The following is a 20546-nucleotide window of genomic DNA, read 5'->3' as shown; positions in this document are numbered from 1 at the left end:
ACATTAAAATTATCTTTTTATTTTTTATTTTTATATTTTTAAAATCGATAACGTTAGGATAAATAAACATAGATATTTCATTTTCGTAACTACAAGGATGCCAATATATCTTTATAAAGTGCTGGGACTGGGATACTAAAGATAACTAACTACATAGGATAATTTATAATTAGCTCCCCGATAACACATATTACCTCTTGTACTTAGACCTTATTAGCATCGTAATCCTTATATTTAAAAAAATTATATTAAGATCCTTATAATTCTGAAAATAAAATAAATAATCATATTTATCTTAACGCTGTTAATTATATTGACGGAAACACAACATATGACATCATGTACTAGATCAACAACGAAAATAACGAGTAAAAAGATGATAATTTCAATATCCCTTCCGTTTCAATATATGAGATGTTGAAATTATCTTTCTGTCGGTAAAATCGTTAGAAACAAAAAGATGTTAAAATTATCTTTTTACCGATCATCTTTTATCACTTGTTTTCTATAGCCGATGGTGTAAAAAAAAAAAAGATTATTTATTTAATTTTTAGAACCGTAGAGATCTTAGTTTGATTTTTTAATTAGAAAGATCGTGATGCAAATAAAGTCGTACTTCAAACCACTTACGATTCATCGTGCCCACCACCGTACTGTTGGGTTGGTAAGGAGACAGGTAACGATGTATAACCATTCATACGTATTGTTCTTTTGAATGAATATTATTAAGCTTACGATAACTTTTTATCGATACGATAAAATTGTCCCAACATCGGACAAGAAAAAAATTTAAAAGCTCAAGAAAATCCTAAAGAAAATTAAAGATTTCAACTACTAAGGAAGCCACATACGCATGCAACGATCTTTATCGTTGGAATCGAGTACTATATTTATCCTTTCTCTCGTCTCATCGGCCATATTCTCCCTTATCTTCTAATTAATAATCATCAAACCATATATATCATATCCAAAGTTTTCACCATGCGACCCGCAAGAACATGAAGAACGTTGAAAGAGCGTGAGTAACAAAGTCTGAAATGTTTCAAGAGCGCAAGTAACGTATCGCATGAATCCAAAGAGACATCCTAGTGGAGTAACAAAGTCTGAAATGTTTCAAGAGCGCAAGTAACGTATCGCATGAATCCAAAGAGACATCCTAGTGGCTGAAATGTTAAAATTGCAATAGGCATAATATAGTCGATTTGGATATGAATGTGGATACAAGCTACCTTCACTCCAAGAAGGTAAGATCAAACAGGCAACTCAGGTGGATATGGAAAACAGGACAGAATGAAACAAGCAAGAAGCTTGCGAGCTTTCCAATAACTAGCTTGTATTACAACAAACAACAGTGAGAAAAGGACAGCACTCATGTACAGATTTCCATCGGCAAACCGAGGAAGCAGGTTTGCTGATTGCACAATGTTTTCTCTGCATTGCAACAACAAGAATGTGATGGGCAAAAACTTAATACATACGCCCAACTACGGCTATAACTGCAAAATGAATTTGGAATGCAAATCCTCTCTTGCATGCTATAGGATTTTGATTAAGCTGGTGCGGTGAAGCCTACACTAGAGACGGTGAGGAAGCAAATTGTACCTGTCCTTCAGGTCACTGAAATGAGTTCGAAATGAGAATAAAAGTGCACCGGCAGTGTTCATCATCTTTCACTACCTGCAAATCTACAAAATGAAGCAAAATTAGGCAAAGCTAATAGAAGAATCCTTTGCGTTAATTGAACTCATAAAATAGCAGAAAGTGTATTTTAGTTACATGCTGAGTTTGACAAACCCTTCCTTAAGTTAGCTAGCTTTTGCATTTTATTCCACTGCCCTCTGCCTAAGAAGTGGGGAGAAGAGACCAGAGTCATGATAACACATTGAGCTGTCTAAACCATCAGTCACCTGAAAATATCCTCAAACAAGTTCTATAGGATCTGTAGGCTTCTAGTGGTATGAGGCTCGGACTGATTATCCATAATCTAGATATCCTGTTTCAACTGTTCATCCAGCTTCCCATGCACCTGACAAAAGAATGGTTTTAACATCATGGGTTTGTTAATATGTATATCTACATTGAATTAATTTAGGTGTAGGCTCTCCAAGAATAAGTAAACCAGGCACTTCAGTGTCGCTGATTATGCCTCCAACTTGTATCTATGGCTACTGTCACATTAGAGAATCAGAAAAGAGAGAGAGAGAGAGAGAGAGAGAGAGAGAGAGAGAGAGAGAGGATGACTTTGACTTCAATGGCTAGCCCTAACAATGAAGCCAGTGGAGAACTCTGATGACGGGCAACGATTCCTGCAACAATGTGGATAAGACAAGCTGTGCCAAACTAATATGTGCTTGTAACAGCCTAATATTATGAATTTCTATGCTGCTCCATGCTCTTTCAGTTGTTGACCAATGTCTTTCTCAACATGCTTCCCAGCATATGATTGACCAACATGAGTGGCGTGATTTCTACATGTATAATTGGCAGGTGGAAGAATGAAAATTTTAAACCAAAGAAAATTCTCATCATATCACATATTTTGACTTTTTAATTCAAATTAAAAAGTATGCAATAATTTGAATCATAGTGACTACATTTGACTGTATATTACAATAAATTAGAGAAACTTAAACGATCAAAAAGATGACCATGAGCGGAATATGATCAGGTCAAGAGCATGCATAATAAACATTCTTAAAGCAAGAGTATATTCGAGTTCTCATGGTACTATGATTTGCAACTAAAAGTGATTCTTGCTCTCTAAACAATCCAAAAGCATTTGCATTCATAGACCTTTTCACATATATTAAATTATCTGGTCATTAATGTTCTTTACTTGTTTTAATCGATGAAATATACATGATTATCCTATGAAAGCACTTAGCTAACATCCTCGCTGTCTGGTTCACTAACTGTTACAACCCCTAGTTCAAGTGGATTGAACTGATTGTAATGACTATTAAGTTCCTGATAATTTGATTTCAATCAATACTATAGTACTGCAACATAAGATCAATATTTACCTGTACAATAGTGCTACAGCAGTTGGGGACCTGTTTCAGAATTGGCTGGTCTTAGTATTCCCAAATCACCCTGGTCCCAACTCTGAAGGTTGTGCATACAAATTGCTTTGAACCGTCTGTTGATTCTCATGCTGAGAATGTTGCTGCTCCTGCTGATGCTGAGGTTGCTGTTGTTGCTGCTGCTGTTGCTGCCACTGCCCCCCAACATCTTGACCATGCAGTGGCACACCTGGCAATTGATGTGGTACTAAGCTCTGGCTGGAAGAAGGCACTAAAGCTTCACTCCCCACTACATTTTCCTGTGCTGACCTAACCATTTGAGCCGTTGGAGGCGGTGCATCTGTATCATATATTGGCTCTGGATTCCACAGGGTTGGAGATGAAACCGCAGGTGCACTAGTGCCTGAATCACTACCCTGAGTAATTGATGCACTCGGAACTGTCTTATTAACTGGGCCCTGATCAGTTGATGATTGCGCCCTACCATCAGAGTTCATCTGCCGATTTTGCTGAAGCATTATTCTTTGAGTGCTTTGTTGAGATTGATTCATATAACGCTGCTGCGGTTGTTGATGTTGTTTAGGCAAAGAGACTGAAGAAGGAATTGGAGCTTGCTGAGAAGTTAACATGTTATGGCTGGGTGAACTTTGAGCAGAGCCTTGATTGCAGGTATCAGAAATTGGTGATATTTGCTTTGTTGACTGTGGAAGTGGATGAGGGTAGATATTTGTTTGACTTCCAGGTTGATGCAATGCTGGGTTCAGACCTGGATTACCAGGAAAAAATCCTTGGCCCTGCTGCATCATATGTTTATCAGAAACTTGGTTCTTAGAAGTTGTTGAAAAGCCACTAATTTGAGGGGTGTCTGCTGATAAGTTATGATGAATTAACACGTTCCCCCTGCCTAATCCTTTCATAAGTTTGACTTGCTGTTGAGACTGTTGCCTTTGCTGCTGTTGTTGTTGTTGTTGCTGCTGCTGCTGCTGTCTTGGCTGATGATGTTGAACCTGTTGCCGTTGTCTTTGCTTCATAATCTGATTTGACATTCCAGGTGGTGGGTTCCTTGATATACTTTGCTGCTTCTGTTGACCTTGTGAAGAAGATACTGGAGTCACAGGAGAACATGGCTGTGATTGCGGTTGGATCTGTGAATTATTTTGAATAGGTGACACTGCATTTTGTCCAGAGATATGGTGTTGTTGATGAGGCATCAACCGTTGTTGGAGTTGCCTCTCTTTAGCAACCCGGATGGCATATGCCTGCTGCTGAGGGCTCGAGTGGTTTGTGCCTTGTATGTGATGATGGTGAGGGTTTCCAAGCATGTGTGCTTGTTGCAGCATCTGATGAGATTGTTGGTGTTGTTGAACTGGAAATGTCTGAATTGGTGCAGGAATCACTGCATTGGAAAAGGAGGCACCCAGACCATTGAAAGGTGGAACAGACTGCCCATTCGCTTGTGAGGCTTGCATCTGTATTTCTTGCATCATCATTTGCTTATGTTCCTCTGGATTTTGACCAGGCTACACAAAAATAGATTTTAATATCACTCACCACCAAAAGTGCATTATTCTTTATAAAGTATAAAAAGATTATTTCCATTTTTTTTTGTCTTTGGACCATGTTTGTGATTTCTAATGCATGTTTACAATTGTTATGGACCATTCCAAATCAACTCAAGCTAAAAGTCTAAAATAAATTTGAGCCAACAAGGATACAAATAAAAAGTATTCTTAAAATTGATTCTAAGTCAAAGTACTAGTGTAGCAATCAATTAATCTCTTAGTGTATTATCTTGCATGAAACAAACCATACCATATGACGAAAAAATAATCAAACCAAAGTATTAACAGTAGGTACTAAGTCCAAAAATATGAAAACATTATATCATTGTTTCCTGTTATAGAACTTTTGAGGTATCACAATTTTCTCACTCAAATTATTGACACCCTCACCAAAGCACTACTATGTAATGCCCATAATTCATGGTTTGCAATGTGGGACTAAACCAAGGAAATTCCATTGCCACATGTCAGCTCACACAAAAAGGCCTGCTGAAAGTGATTTGATACTACTTGTGATGATCCAAGAAAGTCATTAGCCTAATAACTATATGATACAAGTCTTGCCACACAGCTCAAAATCCTTAATGTAATAATAGCGCAGCAAGTCCATATATGGAAGTCTATCCTCAAATTATTTCCTAATGTTAAAGTACAGAGATAAGTCTATCTACTTATTCCAACATATTAGGAGGAGCATTCAAGTATTCTACTAATATAAACATTCCTTCATCTATAAATGGACTATATTTATAAAATGTCAATATGATAGACCAAAAATATCTTCCCTCCCTCAGAACCCTAGTTTTAGTTGCAAAATTTGCAGCTCATCTACATTTCGGAGTTAAATTTGATGCCAACATCAATATAAAAATATAGAAGCAGGGGTTAACATGTTCATTGTACTGCAGGACTTATTGTGGCACATACTACACTGTCACAAAATTTCCATGTGGTAGAAATCCATGGATGAGCCAATCACAGATATGTAACAGACAGTATCAGTGGCAGGTCTTGGCATAAATACCACCGGGTCCAGCACTGACCCTCACAGAAAGGTCAGTATGTGCAGAACTCATAGGGTTCATCTGATACGTTTGAAGACTACTTCAACATCTCTCATTTTTTGTAGCTAATACTGTGCCTATAGCAACAAGCAAATGCCAGAAACAGGCATGAACAGGAGGGTAACCAATACATCCAGCAATATGTCAATGGTACCTCAATCCTTACGAAGAGGCTAGTAGGTAAATGCTCATATCAAATGTAAGATCTGATGAACGAATACAATAATATAATGGCCAAGTAACTCATTCCTACAGGCAAATACTAGCTAAAGGAAAGGCTATGTTCACCCATCAAAGGGGAAGAGAAGGAACTACCAAGGTCATTCTAAACCAACAGAGTGATATGAGATCTGTTGCAAGTTCATATCTTCTCATGAAATGCAAGCTCAACATCACTTGTAGAAGATTACCCTTAATCTGGTGAAATGCAAGCTTCCAGAGTCACATAATAACATCACTTGTCTACTAGACACTTATGCAGTGCTTTATAAGATGTTATTTGTTTTCTTTCTAATCAATGTTATTCATTTTATCTCTCAAACTATTTTAGGTCCTGATATGGACCGAACATGGACATACACATTGTCCCTCTGTGGGCTGATTCGTGAAAAACCATTCAGATGGCTAATTCATAAACTCTGCAAAACAAGTGATACTACATGGTTTTAGAATTGCCTTAGCATGGTCTTTAATGTGTCCCTATTGTCAGTGAAGTGCAAGTCATGACTCAAATCATCAAGATTGCAGTTACTATTCTAAAAATAGTTGACTAACACAAAATGGTTCTTATAAAAAATAATGATAACATATGCAGAAAATAAATCATGGTACAAATGTTAAGCGACATAAATTGGTGCAAGCAATTGCAAAATTCACCCGAAGCATCTGCAGAGGATCCCGTGGCCGCATCATTGAGTTTCCTGGGCTAGATACAGAACCTGGATGCACATTCACAGAATTTGGCACCCCATTTCCACCACTCGAAAGAATATTTCCAGTGGAAACTATGTTCAACATGCCTGGGGAACTTAATCCTTGAAATGCTGGCCTTGTCATGGGCATTCCTCTGTTCACCCCAGACATCATCCCCATACTACTAGCTACAGGCAACATTCGAACACCACGATCAACTCCCATTGGCAAAGCTCCAGGTAATGACATACTAGATTGCTGAAGGGTTCTTCCAGAAAGCATTTGGCTATACTGCTGCATTCTTTGTGGATCATCAACAGGTAAGCTAGATGGTCTTGGCACACCGTACCTCTGGGAATCCCTAAGGCAACATATTTTATTTATATAATCACTAAAAGTACCATGACAGAAGAAAGTTTGGATATAAACAGTAGAAAACTATTTTCAGAGGTCAACCAAAATGAGAAAAAGATTGGATACTCTGATTCTGAATACCTAGAAGAGGGATTCAATGGAGCAGAGGTTGAAGGTAAGCTGCTACTGAGGACCATACCAGGAGATCCTTGTAACATGGTGCTAACACTTGACGTAGAAAGGATAGAAGTCATAGAACCTTGATGACTTGGGACTGGTAAGCTACCAGTATGAGTACCCTGATATGCCATAGGAAAAACATCTGTGCTTGAAGAAACCGATTCACAAAAATCAAGTGGTCTGTGCAAACACCAAAAGAAATCTCAAGTGATTAAGCCAGCAAAAACATTAACAGGTGGAAAAAAATGAAAAACAAATAGGTAAGAATAACAAGCATAAAGCACATAAACAATTTGATACAACTTACGTTAGAATACCTCCACTCAAGTTGTTTGGGCATACAAGTGAAAGAGCAACTACATGGGAACTATGAATTGGAGTCATTTGTTTCCCTTCCTGAATATCAGTCTTCATGAAATACAAAGTCATAAAAATGAGGAACTATGATAGCATGCTTTAGTAAAGAAAGAAGTAATTTAAATAGAAAATGACATGAAATAAAAGGAACCAAAAACGTATTCTGCAGAGTCAATTGATACCATATTCTCTGAACCCAAAACATTAGTATTGGCACAAACTACAACTAAAGAAAACTAACTAATAATTTAGATAAAACAAGATAGATTTAGTTTTAAACTACAAGTATCTCAGGCACATCGCATGATGTTTCTTAATCCAAGTTATAACAACTTAAAGAATACAAAGATGTTTCCAGTCTTTTAGGCAATACCAAGCTGAAACTAGACAATTGAAATCTAATTTTTCCATGACCATAAAGGCATTACTATAAGATTAACCAGGATAAAGACACAATGTCTACAGGAAGACAGCTTCTGTCAAAGCAAAATGATTTTATCAAAATGTGTCTTCGAAAAATGAGGAAGTATGATAGCATGTTTTTGTAAAGTAATAAAGCAATCTAGACAGAAAATGACAAAATAAACCGAAAACAAAAACATATTCAGCAGAGACAATTGATGCCTTATTCTTTGCACCCAAAAAAAAAAGAGAAGTGGCAAAAAATACAACTAAAGGAAACCAACTGACAATTTAGATAAAACAAGATAGATTTAGTTTTAAACTACAACTCAGGCACACCACATGATGTTTCTTAATCCAAATTGTAACAACTTCAAGAATATAGACATATCCAGTCTTTTAGGCAATACCAAGTTCAAACTAGACAATTGAGATATAATTTTACCATGACCATAGAAAGACACTGATAAGATTAACCAGGATAAAGACCTGATGCCTACAGGCAGACAGATTTTGTCCAAGCAAAATGATTTTCTCAAAATGTGTCTTCAGAATATCCTCTTCCATTGGTCCCTGAAGACGCTGAAACAACTGTCGTGCACTTCCCTGATGTTGCAACGTAAAAGATGCATAACATTAGAAATGCTTGACACCGACCATCAACAGCATAAGCAGAATTTTGTGCTTTCAGCAAACAATTAACTGGAAAAGAACTAGTGCATGTCTCAGAAGGAGCACCATCAGAGGCCTTGCCTTTGGAATTCCAGGTAGACTGGATGGATATGGCTGAGATGAACCAGAGTCTTCTGCACTGTCAGCCCCATCACCAGCACTTTTGTCCATCAAAAATTTGTGTCGCTCTTTGCATTCTTTGGGTTTGCGGAAGATACACTAGTACATGGATGCATACATATCATAAATCCTCAGAACAAGGGGGCAAAGAATTTGATTTTCCAAAAAAAGTAGTATTTAAATGAACTGATTCAAGAAAATGTGTGAGAATGTGTTTAGGAAGATTGCCATTACAAGATAAACTAAATTTGCAAGAATAGATGCATATTTTATAATAATACTATGAAGAAGGAAGAAAATATGTAAGCATTCAAATAAAGGTGATCATGTAAGAAATCAGACATAAAGCTAGAATTAAAAGTGAAACCAAACACACAAGAAAAGAATTACTATAGCAAAATGATATAGGTCCTTGCAAATATGGTAGCTTGAGTATCAATTTAACATCAGAACTTCACCTTGAACTGGAGGGTATTGTTGATTGCATCACTAACTAGCTCCCAGTTTGGACCCATATCATGAACAAGGACAACAAGTGCCTGTTATCAACATAATATGATATTCAAAGAGCATTTTTGTTATAACAGAAACAATGGTGCAAATGACAGAATAGAACAACAACCTGATCCTCAAAATTTGTCCATGGACCTCCCGATCCAGATTGCCCAGCAGTCATCTATCTCATGGAACAAGACTTTTCAGGAACCAAAACTAATAAAAGTGTCAAGCTAAATATGGAAAACCAACTCATTTCATGTCATATTTCTTTAATGATGAGGACAAAAACATTTTTCTTCTATTTTCTCCACTAAGAATGCAAGTCAAAAGACACAGCTAGAACTAATTTTACCTAAGCACAAAAGGTGCAGACTGACAATAAATTCCAAAATAAAGGATAGCATATATGAATCTGAGTATATCTTGAAAGATAAAACTACATTATAATCCAAGAATTGCAGCCACCAAAAAAATCAAAACAAAAACTCATAAAGCAAAAGATATACCTTCAATCCCTTTTTTCGTGCACGATCCCGAGTGGCAATGATTTTGATAAGTTTATTCGAATTGGACATATTACTCATCTGGGAAGCAACTGGTGAAGGCAACAACCCAGTCACTGGAGTAAGTGCATCAGGGGAAGCCTCTGGCATTTGCTTCAAAATTTTGGTCTTCTTAGCAGCATGTTGTGCATAAACTATAACCACGTAACAAAGATCCTTTAGGAAATATCCATGTCAAATAATGAAAATTATTTAAAAGATCTAATTCATAATGATAAAGAAGTCAAAAGAAATTACCACCACCTCCATTTGTATCAAAATTTTGAGACTCCATTCTCTTTTTAACATGTTCCTTCTGAAATACATAGTTAAGCATATAAAATTACCGCAATGCAAAATAATCATGCAATGACTTGATGGAAAATGAGAGGCATGATAATGGTTTGAGGACTCACTAAACACATTGGAGGACTTAATATAGCATTCGTTCTAAAAAAATAAACTATCCGAAATTGAAAAGTAAAACAGAGAAGAAATAGACAATGAAAAATCAGAAATAATGACCACATAAATAAGGACCATGAAGAGGACATACTCTAGAAGACAAGATCTACATGGATGTTATGTGATGCTCCCTCTCTTTAAAAAGGCCACAACCAAAATGCCGTTCGAACTGATTAAAGTAAAAAGAAAAAAGAAAAAACATATTACAAACACAAATCACCTGCTCATGCTGAATCATGGGTTCAGCTTGCAACCTTTGCTCATACGATGACCCCTGGATTGAACCCTGCTATATTACAAAATATTACTTAACTAACAAGAAATGTGCAAAAAAAGTGCTCAGGCACAAAGGTCCTTACCTTTCCAGGAACAACTAAAAGACCAGGTTCAGCCAAGTTTAGTGAATTCTTATATCCTAAATGCTTAGGCTTCTTCTTCTTCTTTTTAGATTTTGAGGATATTTCATTACCATCATATGGCAATTGCCTCTCAAAGTCTACTGTAGTCTCAACACCCAAATTTTTCCTGGACATAGATCCACCATGCAATGAACTCTGGTCATCTAGGAAAGAACTTGTGTCTTCACTTGAAGCATCTGTTTTACTAATTGCTCGTAGAGGCCCAACAACTCCAGAAGGATAAGGACTGACACCCCGCTGCCTTGTAGCTGTTCTTACACGTTTTGTTGGAAATGAACCAACACTAAAGGTACTTGAAGTTCTTTTCCCATTTAATATAAAAGGTTGATTTCCTGATTTGCTTTCCAAGTAAGGTTCATAAGAAAAGTCACCACCACCTTCATTAAGCCTTGTGGCAATGGATTTTTGTTGCATGTGTTTTCTCTTCTTCTGGGAAAGTTTTGATGATGAGCCTGCTTCAAACATTCCAGGCAGAAGATAGGTGCCTGTTTCACCTTCATCCTCTTCATATACATTTTCCTGAGGTCCACCTATATTTAACATATCTACTGTAATAAGTCCCGCATGTTAATATCAAATTGAAATACTTGACAGTGAGGACAGTTACCTGCCACAGAATTGCACATAGAGGTCTCACAATCATCTTGATGCACAGTACCATATTTCTGGAAAAAAATCAATTAAACATATAGTTTGGGGTTAATTGGGTATTATGCTTTAACATTGAAATTAAATAATATTGCTAGAAGACCCAGCCAGCTGAGTCTTTGCTACATACAGAAGTCACTTTAAGAGGATATACAGGACAGACATGCAAATGTCTTTCATGTTTCACCCATTATGAAAATCATTTATCATTCATTTGGAAACTCTGGGATTGTACAACAAATGTCCACAAAAGAACATAAGGCAAAAAAAATTGAACAGCAAAAGTCTGACCAATTATGACATTTTACCAACTAGATAATGTCTTTTTATAATATTTCCAGTGTCCACAATAATTAGATTTGAAACTGTAAAAAAGGCAATACACATTTTTTCCTTAAATCAGTACATACTAGTCCAAACGGTATTTCCTTAAAAATGATGGAAACAAACTAAACATGGTAACAAAGATTCAGGACCAAAGTAGCCTGATTGGAAATCAGTAATCCCCTTCTTCCGCTCATTGAAATCAGCAATGTCCCAACTGACACATTTCAACTTTAAGAAGATAAAATTCAATATTACTCATTGAAATTTTTAAAGAAGCACATAATTTTATCACTTGATATTAGAATAATTGTGACAGGGTAAAGGTGATAGAAATGTCCATAATATTATGTCAATGTCCCTTTTCTCATAGAAGAACAACCCCAAAATAACCAGAAGCTTTTTAATCAATACCATAGTCTCCAAGAATGGTTCTTTCAAGTACATCTATATTATCACGTCATTCAATAAACATTTGGTGATTTGTATAATAAACAAATTGTTCATCACCTGGTAGAGACATTAGTTAATCATTGATTATGATATTGTTTGTTTTTTATGGTGACAACTGACAGCCATCATTTGACGTTTCAGATACCAGACCCATGATGGTCCCCGGCTGGACAAGACCATGCCTCCTCCCAACATAGTGCACCAGTTTATGCTATGACACTTTTTAAGATTTGAAGTATACACAATGTTGAGTGGCACATGTCATGGTCCATGCGCTGATCCAAAAGGCCCTCATACAGTATGTAACAGTATATATCAGTCCAAGCGAAACATAGAATCATACCGACAACATAGGTAAAGATAGGGCAATCCTTGGTGCCATGGTATGCTTGCTTGATTCCAACTACATGGCAAGTGCTCGAGTCACAAAAGCAATCTCTCTCCGTGCATAGTAAGCCTGTGTGTTTGACCTTCCCTTACATTGGCCACCTTTTGGCTAAAATTCTTCCTTGGAGATTTTTCAAGATAAGATGGTGCGTTGTGGTCATATGCATCTTGATCAGTGAAAATTCTCTAAATTCTTTTGGGGTCTGAATTAATATTCCCAAGCCAGGTTAATTGTAATATGTCAAACATTTTTTTGACATTCATAGTTAAATCTGATAGACGATATAATTTTATTGTTATAGTGTTATATGAAATAAATGATGACAGACAAAAGAAAAAACTAATGTTTACCTTGTAATGCATCCACTGGGACTCCATAGATTTTCTGTATGCCTGCATCGCACCAGAAGGTACTGTATAGAAAAGACTTTCCTGCAGAAAATACAAACCAGTGTGAGATCCACATCACGTGTCAGAGGGTACAACTTGCATGTTAAAGGCAAATCATTTGGAAAACTTATACTGCTACTCCAACCAAGGGGTACCACAAACACAAAGCAGATGTAAGAAGACTTTCAGCTAAGAACAGTTCCTTGATCCAACAGAAAAATGTCAAAAGAAAATAAAATTGTTATACATGATACGAAAGACTCTAGTCCTTACTTCAGAAAGTTGATCTTCCCAAGTTATTTCCAAAATGCCCACATCATTTTGTCTATCAGGAGTAGTTGGTGCTTCAGCCAAGGCAGAATGACTTGATATGCTGCCATTATATTTCAGCATCCTAACTGCATAGTCCAAGACAGTATGACGGTCCTGTTCGAAAAAGAAAAATACCATATTAGACACCAGCAAAGAATAATCACATGAAATGTTAAGGTCCATAAATATGCAATGAAATTCTTCAATATGACTAACATTGGGCCATACACACCAGGTATATATACTTAAAAAAAGAATGTAACAGTCTCAGGTTCAAGAAACTAAGTCGACTCGCCAACAACTAAAAGAAAACACTTCACAGTATTTTCCTCCTTTTTAGCTACTAGTGGTCCACATCCACATCCTAGATTATCTGATATCCTTGTCAGTATAGTAACCACTTTTGTCAGTGACAGTCTTGGTTCTGCTATGGGCAATGACATCACAGTAAGGTTGCTTAAATGTGTGAATGAAATTTTTTGCTTGCATCACAGATAAGCTGCTCCTTTACGGCCTGGACCACCTGGTTAACCACAGTTCAAGTTACGAAAATAGTCTTTTTTTTGTAGAGATAAGGCTATGTACATAGACTCTTCTAAACCTTGCACTACTGCCACCCTTACATTTAAGAAATTTAAATTTTCAAAAGGTGATTACTTCACAGGCATCTATAGATTAATGACAGATTTTTTTTTCAATACAAATGGTCTAAAATTCCCTTAGGGCTTGGAAAAGAACATCAGCATAAGGAAAAACAGACTAACCATTATAGCATACTTTTCATAGACTCAATAGCACTAGAAAGTTCAAATTATTAGAATCAGTGTTGTTATTCACACCATGGATTCAAACACCAGTCTGATTCCATCTTCAATAGCCCATCAGACCAGCATGATTCCAATATACTGGACGGTATACAGACTTCTGTTGCTCGATATTACTGAAGATATAGTAACAACAAATGGTGTATAGGGTGGAGGGAAACCATATGTACTGATACCAAGACTTGGTTGGCTCATAAATACCATCAGTATGTCCCAGCATAAGTAATAAAGCATACACCTAAAAACACCTCAAAAAGGACAAGCTTTAGCTGTTAAAATTAAAGAAAAATCAACTAAAATATTTCTCTCCCATGATACTTCAATAATACCAAAAAAAAAAACAAATGGTACGAAAAATTGTATCTAATAAAATTCAAGCAGGTGACAATGATTGGCAGCATTAGGAGTTTGCAAAAATATTGATGTGATCAGATTCTTATGGAACACAAAGAAGTGAATCAGTTTTATGACAGCATAGTTATCCAATATGTGAGAATATTTGTGGAATCCAAACTTACAAAGAAATACATGCAAGGAACATTATAAAGGATGAAAGTCATGAAACCAAGTTACGAAGTATAACTTGACTAAAAGTGATAATGACTTGAACCAGCTTCTGTAACATGATGATGACATGATGTTAGAAGTAGAAGCATGAAGCATTTCATGTCTAGTCAAATAAATTCATAAAAAACACCCAAAAAAGAAATTCAAAAAAGAAAGATTGCAGGATTGAATAAAAGAAAAGAGAAACATATTCAGAAAAATAGCTTTATCACAATCCATTTGCATAACCATGAAATGACCTACATAACAATGTCTAGTACCAAATCTCCAACCTGGTCTCTCTCCATTTCAGCCACCATGAAATTTGATGAACTGAGCCTATATAATTTGCATTCATGATGGATTGCATTAGGTGTAGTGTCGCCCATACGGAGAGCCTCAGCTGCATGCCAGAAGTGCATAACTGCCTTGGCTAGACTTCTAGCCACGTTTCTTTGCACGCGCAATATGTTTAGCTGGTCAAATTTTCCTCGACCACAAGAAGCAATCAATCGAGAAACTTGTGAAGCAGCTGCAGTCTTCCACAATCTCTCCTGTTTATATACAATGAGTTCAAGAATCCTTAAAACCAAAAGTTTAGGTAATAGTGTAAGAATGAACTCAATAAAATGCACTACTCAAAACATCTAAACATGTGCCTTTTGTTGTATATTTGCGTCTATAGAATAAAAGAAAGAAAACACAATAAAACACTGTATGGAGAGTTTGTATCAAACCTGCATGAAATCATTTGCCATCCATGTCATTTCCTCAAGCACAAAATCCCAGTGACATTTTTGTTGCTTCTCGAAATATTTACTATCAGAAGACAGCTCCCCAGCACTTTTGAACCGTGCCTGAGAAATAAAATGTATAGGAGTTTTCTAGTTAGAATATCTCATGTATCTTACATATTCCATACAAATGACTAGATACGAACCTCTATTAATCTGGCCTCTTTCAATATAGCATCTTCATGTGCCTTTTTGTGACCTGCAGTGGAAGTCTGAATCTCAGAGGTAGATGTAGAACTCCTTTTTATCAGGACAGCTTCTTGAGAGCCAGAAGTTGAGGACAACAATAAGCTTGTTTTGATGCAATTTGAATCAGCTAAATTATTATCGATTTTCTTTTCTGGCTCACAACTGATTTCACCATTCAGTTTCACAGGTTCAGAGTTGGTAACAGGCAAAACTTCAATTTGAGCCTCAGTTCTGCTGTCACATCCATCATCTTTCAACTGAACAACTGAGTTGCTGAAGTTTAATTGAAACCTAGATGCATCATTAGGATTAGTGGGGTCATCGGCATTAGTTAGCTCTTCTTTTAAAGACCTGTTATCTGGCACAGATGTGGTCGCTTCAGATGTCTGTTTTAAGTCTCCTCCTGAACTACCATCAGTTGTCCTCGGCATCAAAGACTGACCGCCATCTGTATTTTCATGAATGTCACAAGTGCCATTTGCACAAAAAAAATTTTCTGTGATATCCACATCCAAGTTTTGATTGATATTGTCTGCAACAGAAATTTTATGACACAGATCATCCTCATCCAAACTGGTTATTGATTTATCTGTTACACCACATCCATTGTCATTTTCAGCACCACATGTGACTTCCTTACTTTTGTTAGCCTCAAGAGGGGCAGAAATTAAATCAACTGAAAGAAAATCATCCTTCCTGATAATATCACACAACTGAGAGGAGGTACCATTGGTAGCTTTCTCAGCAAGAGATGAATGTTGATTATAGGAGTCACTTCCCTGCAGATTTTCAGTAATTTTAACTTCTTCTACCCCTTGGGGCGATCCATCCATTACTGTGTCAGGACATGTGTCATTGTGTTGCATCATGTCTAGCTGCATATCCACTTGATCATCAGGAGCTAAAGCCTCTGGTACAACAGCACCATCTGGATTTGCTGCCTTTGGGTTTGAAATGGAAGAAGCAGCATGGTTTTGTGCTTGTAACTCTAATAAAGACCCTTTTGTACCCCTAGGACTAGGTGTGTAGGAAGACGTAATGGAAGCTCTATTGCCATGTCGAGAACCGGAATCAGTCAAACCTAAATTGGTACAATCACGACCTGTTCTTGATCTATTACGCCGCGCATATGCCTGGCTTTTAGCTCCAAGACGAAAAATAACAGAGTCCTCCGTATCTTTTGCATTATGACAACCATCAACATGAGAAGATTGTTCTAAATGAGAAATACTACCTCTTTTACTTCTATGTTTAGCATTTTTCTCTCCATGCAATTTGTTGTTTTCTCTATTCAAGAGTAATAAATTGTCTCCGATGTTAGGCTCACGACCGACAGAACCACCAGGTCTCCCACTGCTTTCAACTGACTCTCCATGTGGTGAAGCAGCCAAGGTAAAGCTACCTTTAGCTTCACTGTCGAGCAAAACCGGAAAAAGAGAAGAATGGAAATAGAGGCAGATATGAAATTTTTATGTTTAATACTAAACACACATCTAAAACAACTTAAATAGATAAATGAACAAAACCTGGTAACATATGGCTCAGCAACTTGATCTGTAAGAGAAGTAGATTGTACACTGATTGAAGCTGCATGAATAAATTTAAAATCCAATGGATTCCCCCCCTACATTAATCAGAAGGGTTTGACAACATTAAGAAAATATTGAAAGTCAAAATTAAATCAATAAATCAGCATGATAGATCATTAAAATATTGATGTGGAAATACTTTCTCAAGGAATTCCAACTCCTTTTTCCGCTCTTCACGTATGCCAAATTCTTGCCTGTAATAAGCACATTAAAAAATTTAACCCTTAGAAACTAAAAACTGTAATCAGCATACAGGATCGTGTCATTATCAACATACTGCAGATCAGCCTGTGCCTTCTCAATTGCTGCACGACGTGGTGAAGTTTTGGAATCTACACCAAGTCCACAATCTACAACACCACCCATGGGCTTGATCTCTGCATTTACCGGAAGAGACAACCCTGGGCTAAGCCCATGCATACCTGAATGTCAAGTTTCTTGACACATCAGTAAAGGAATAGATCCATAACTAGTTCAGACATTTGCACAAGTTCTGCAAGCCAAAAGAGGAATACAGTCAAAACTCGCATGCCAAAAGTGCAAAATAAATGAAATTGCAGAAATCACATGCAAAAGAAATAAAAAAAGAACAGAATGCCATAGATTTAAATATTTAATCAAATAACTACAAGAAATGAAGAGCAACATTTATATCCAGAAGAATCTTAGCCACAATTGTAACTGTCTTATACACTACTACAAAGTTCACTGTAATGTTTGATATAACTGCACAAGCCACAAAAGCTAGACACAGCCTAATGAGTTATAAAGAACTACGTAATTTCCATTCCAGATCAAAAAGTTATGCAGATCATTATAGTACCAAATATCAAAAAGGTAATCATAGTTACTTCAAATTTTCTAGTTTCCTCCTTTGACATCTGCCCTTTATTATTCCAACTCATATCATCACAGCTATATACCAATTAATATTAAGTGCACCAATCATCCAAAATGAACTATAGAATTACCATTGAACAAAACAGTCAATTAATGGTCGACATATGAAAAGTCCATCTGCCGAAAAGGGAAGATCAATTAACACCCTGTACCATTTTATTTAACATCAGACGCCTTCAACAACAAATAGTGAAATAATTAATTGAGACTCATATGGCATCTATTTAGTCTCTGACGCCCCAACAATAAATAATGAAATAATTGAGGAGACCCATATGGCATCTATTTAGTCTCTTCTGGAAGTGCACAGCAAGAACTTAGCAGATAGAGACCAAGGTAATCATATAATAACCCAAGGAATTTTGATCTATACTGGTGTATCAAGCCCTGCTCGGTATGGTACGGTACGAACTGAGGCATAATGTACCGTTGGTACACCCAAAAAGAGCCGAAAAACCTCCAAAAATACCTAGAGGTAACGATCCAAAAATACTAAGGCGTACCGACTGGTAAGTGTCAATAACGATCGAAATCCGAGGCATACTGACTGATACACCTCAATAATGAAAAAAATCCAATGTGTACAAATCAGTACCGAGGCATACTAGTCGGTATGCACCGGATTTCGATCGTTACCGCTCGAGACCTTGTATCACCCGATACGAGGTCAAAACAATGGTACCACCCGATAGAGGGTGGTCCGCATACCAATATCCTCTCGGACCGATACATACCGTCCGTACCGAGCGATACACATCGAAATTGAGAACCCTGTAAGAACCCCTGACTGTCTACTCGGGACAGGTTCTGGGTCATCAAAAACATCGTCATATCAGGATTGACTTGAATCTGTGTGTCACTAAGGGAAAAGGAAGTATAATTATGGAAATAACCATGAACCAATAAAAATGCAAGTGAACAGATTCGGATTAAGCCTAACACGTGCCAAACAGTGAGATGTAATTAGACCTTAAAAGCTGACAAGAATGGCAGAGCTGAGTTGCCGAATCAAGGAGAGAAAATGTCACATCTTATGTGGCATGCGCTTACTTCTGCATGATATGTTGGCCACTTACAAGAGAAGATAAATAACTCCTAGCAACCTGAAAAGAAATTAAAGGCTGCACAAGAATGTAAACCCACATTTACACTATAAAAAAGAAACTTGAAAGTAGTTTTCCTCTTAACATGAAAAGAATAGAATACAACAATGTCCTATACAGTTCCAACTACCAACCATATGCAGTCATACACCTGAATATTTTTTCCTTATTGAGCTAGGCTGATAGCAGCATGACTAGTTAAGCCAAAAGCCATCATATCTCTTTTTAAAATTTCAAATAAAGTTTTCTTAGATCTTCACAAACCTCTTCTCACACCACAATCCTACTTGGCTCACCTTCTATAACTGGTACATCTAAAAAATTCCCCCTAAACGAAAAAATAAAAAAGAAGACAGATTGCAAGATTTAGGTGCAGCTACGGACCTGTCAGTCACAAAGTGCATATAAGACCAACCAAGCCATGGGCTGCTTTTCTTGTTAGTTCCATGAACACAGTTACTCCTGTATTCTAGAATTTGGTAAAAATGTGCCTAGCATGTGCGAACACAGAGACAAAATACTGTACCATTTGACATGGAAACCTGAGATAGCAAAATTTGATTCCTTGGTACACTTCCATCAGCGAGGTTTCAAACAGATATGTTCTTTTTCTTGATGTCTCCAATATATATTGATTTCCCCATATTAGAACAAAACTAAGGCGTTTAAGTAAGTCTCTTTAAGATACGACTTTCCATGCAAAACAAGCTAATTCATATCGTGCCTGATAAAAAAATCTCAATCCTAACGAGTAAACTTCAGAAATTAGTACTTCAAAACAAAATTATTTGCGTCCGGAAATCACAGCAGAGCCGGGAAGGACCTTTGCAGGCAAAATGAAGAGCACCAAGTCGTTCAGCACACCAAAAGAGCAACAATTCAATAGAAATGAGAGGGCCCCTGCAAGAGTACAGGCGTAAGTCGTCCTCGTAGGCGGAGGGAGAAGAGAAGCGCCGTTCCCCGACGTCAAGTACAGCTCACGAAGGAGAAAAACCTGAAAATGATCGGGGAAGGGTAATCGGGGAAGAATGAGCTTCCCGGAGGACGAACGAAGGGGGGGATTAAGGCTACGGCTATAGCTAGAGACACGGTTAGGGCTCGACGCGGGAAGGAAGGGGAGGAAGCGCCAACAGTGGGCAAGATGGATAATAGGACTTCGCTATCCGGGGGTGGAATCCGAGGAATCGCCGGAGGAGACCGAGCAGGCAGAGGGCACTTAGGGTTCTTGGGATCGAGGCTTATTAGGGTTCGCAATCGAAGTCGAAAGGGGGAACGAAGGCGAAGGTAGGGAAGGGGAAGACTGGGAGGAGATGTAAGAGGATTGCGTAATTGGTTCGACCGGACAGTTTTGTCGTTGGGGTTCGAAGATGCGGCCCGACTCAAGCCGAGCTCAGTCTGAGGTGCATAGCGGATTCGGATTCTAATAATGGATCCGAACTTGATATGGAGGAGTTGAAACCCGACAATATCCGAAGAGAAAGCATCGAACGAACGTCGACTTCGAAAGCAGAGATGGT

The 20546-nt window shown here is 37.4% G+C and overlaps 1 protein-coding gene across 11 annotated transcripts; it reads right to left on the bottom strand.

Annotated features, from left to right (window-relative positions):
- Positions 1 to 1288: 1288 nt before the first annotated feature.
- LOC103992013 (chromatin modification-related protein EAF1 B) lies at positions 1289 to 20355 on the bottom strand. Of its 11 annotated transcripts, none has more exons than XM_065181799.1 (24): positions 19853 to 20355; positions 17304 to 17519; positions 17166 to 17220; positions 16964 to 17061; positions 15395 to 16850; positions 15192 to 15311; positions 14736 to 15008; positions 13046 to 13198; positions 12734 to 12814; positions 11178 to 11235; positions 10511 to 11100; positions 10372 to 10440; positions 9945 to 10002; positions 9651 to 9841; positions 9269 to 9322; positions 9105 to 9185; positions 8608 to 8745; positions 8344 to 8460; positions 7403 to 7503; positions 7057 to 7275; positions 6526 to 6922; positions 3024 to 4543; positions 1908 to 2026; positions 1289 to 1685 (listed from the first exon to the last, which is right to left on the bottom strand). In XM_065181799.1, the coding sequence occupies exons 2-22, from the start codon at positions 17444 to 17446 to the stop codon at positions 3089 to 3091; spliced, it is 5907 nt and encodes a 1968-aa protein (XP_065037871.1). In that variant the 5' UTR covers positions 17447 to 17519; positions 19853 to 20355; the 3' UTR covers positions 1289 to 1685; positions 1908 to 2026; positions 3024 to 3088. The 11 variants fall into 11 exon arrangements, with proteins under 11 accessions (XP_065037871.1, XP_018684089.2, XP_018684105.2 ...); XM_018828544.2 differs by lacking the exon at positions 1908 to 2026 and having other exon boundaries at positions 19853 to 19929; positions 20024 to 20355; XM_018828560.2 differs by lacking the exon at positions 1908 to 2026 and having other exon boundaries at positions 17304 to 17448; positions 19853 to 19929; positions 20024 to 20355.
- Between the last annotated feature and the right edge of the window lie 191 nt (positions 20356 to 20546).

Source organism: Musa acuminata, chromosome BXJ1-1 (assembly GCF_036884655.1).
Source record: "Musa acuminata AAA Group cultivar baxijiao chromosome BXJ1-1, Cavendish_Baxijiao_AAA, whole genome shotgun sequence".
Taxonomy (NCBI): Eukaryota; Viridiplantae; Streptophyta; class Magnoliopsida; order Zingiberales; family Musaceae; genus Musa; species Musa acuminata.
Note: the sequence above shows the minus strand (reverse complement) of the source record. Positions and strands in the feature narration are given on the sequence as shown.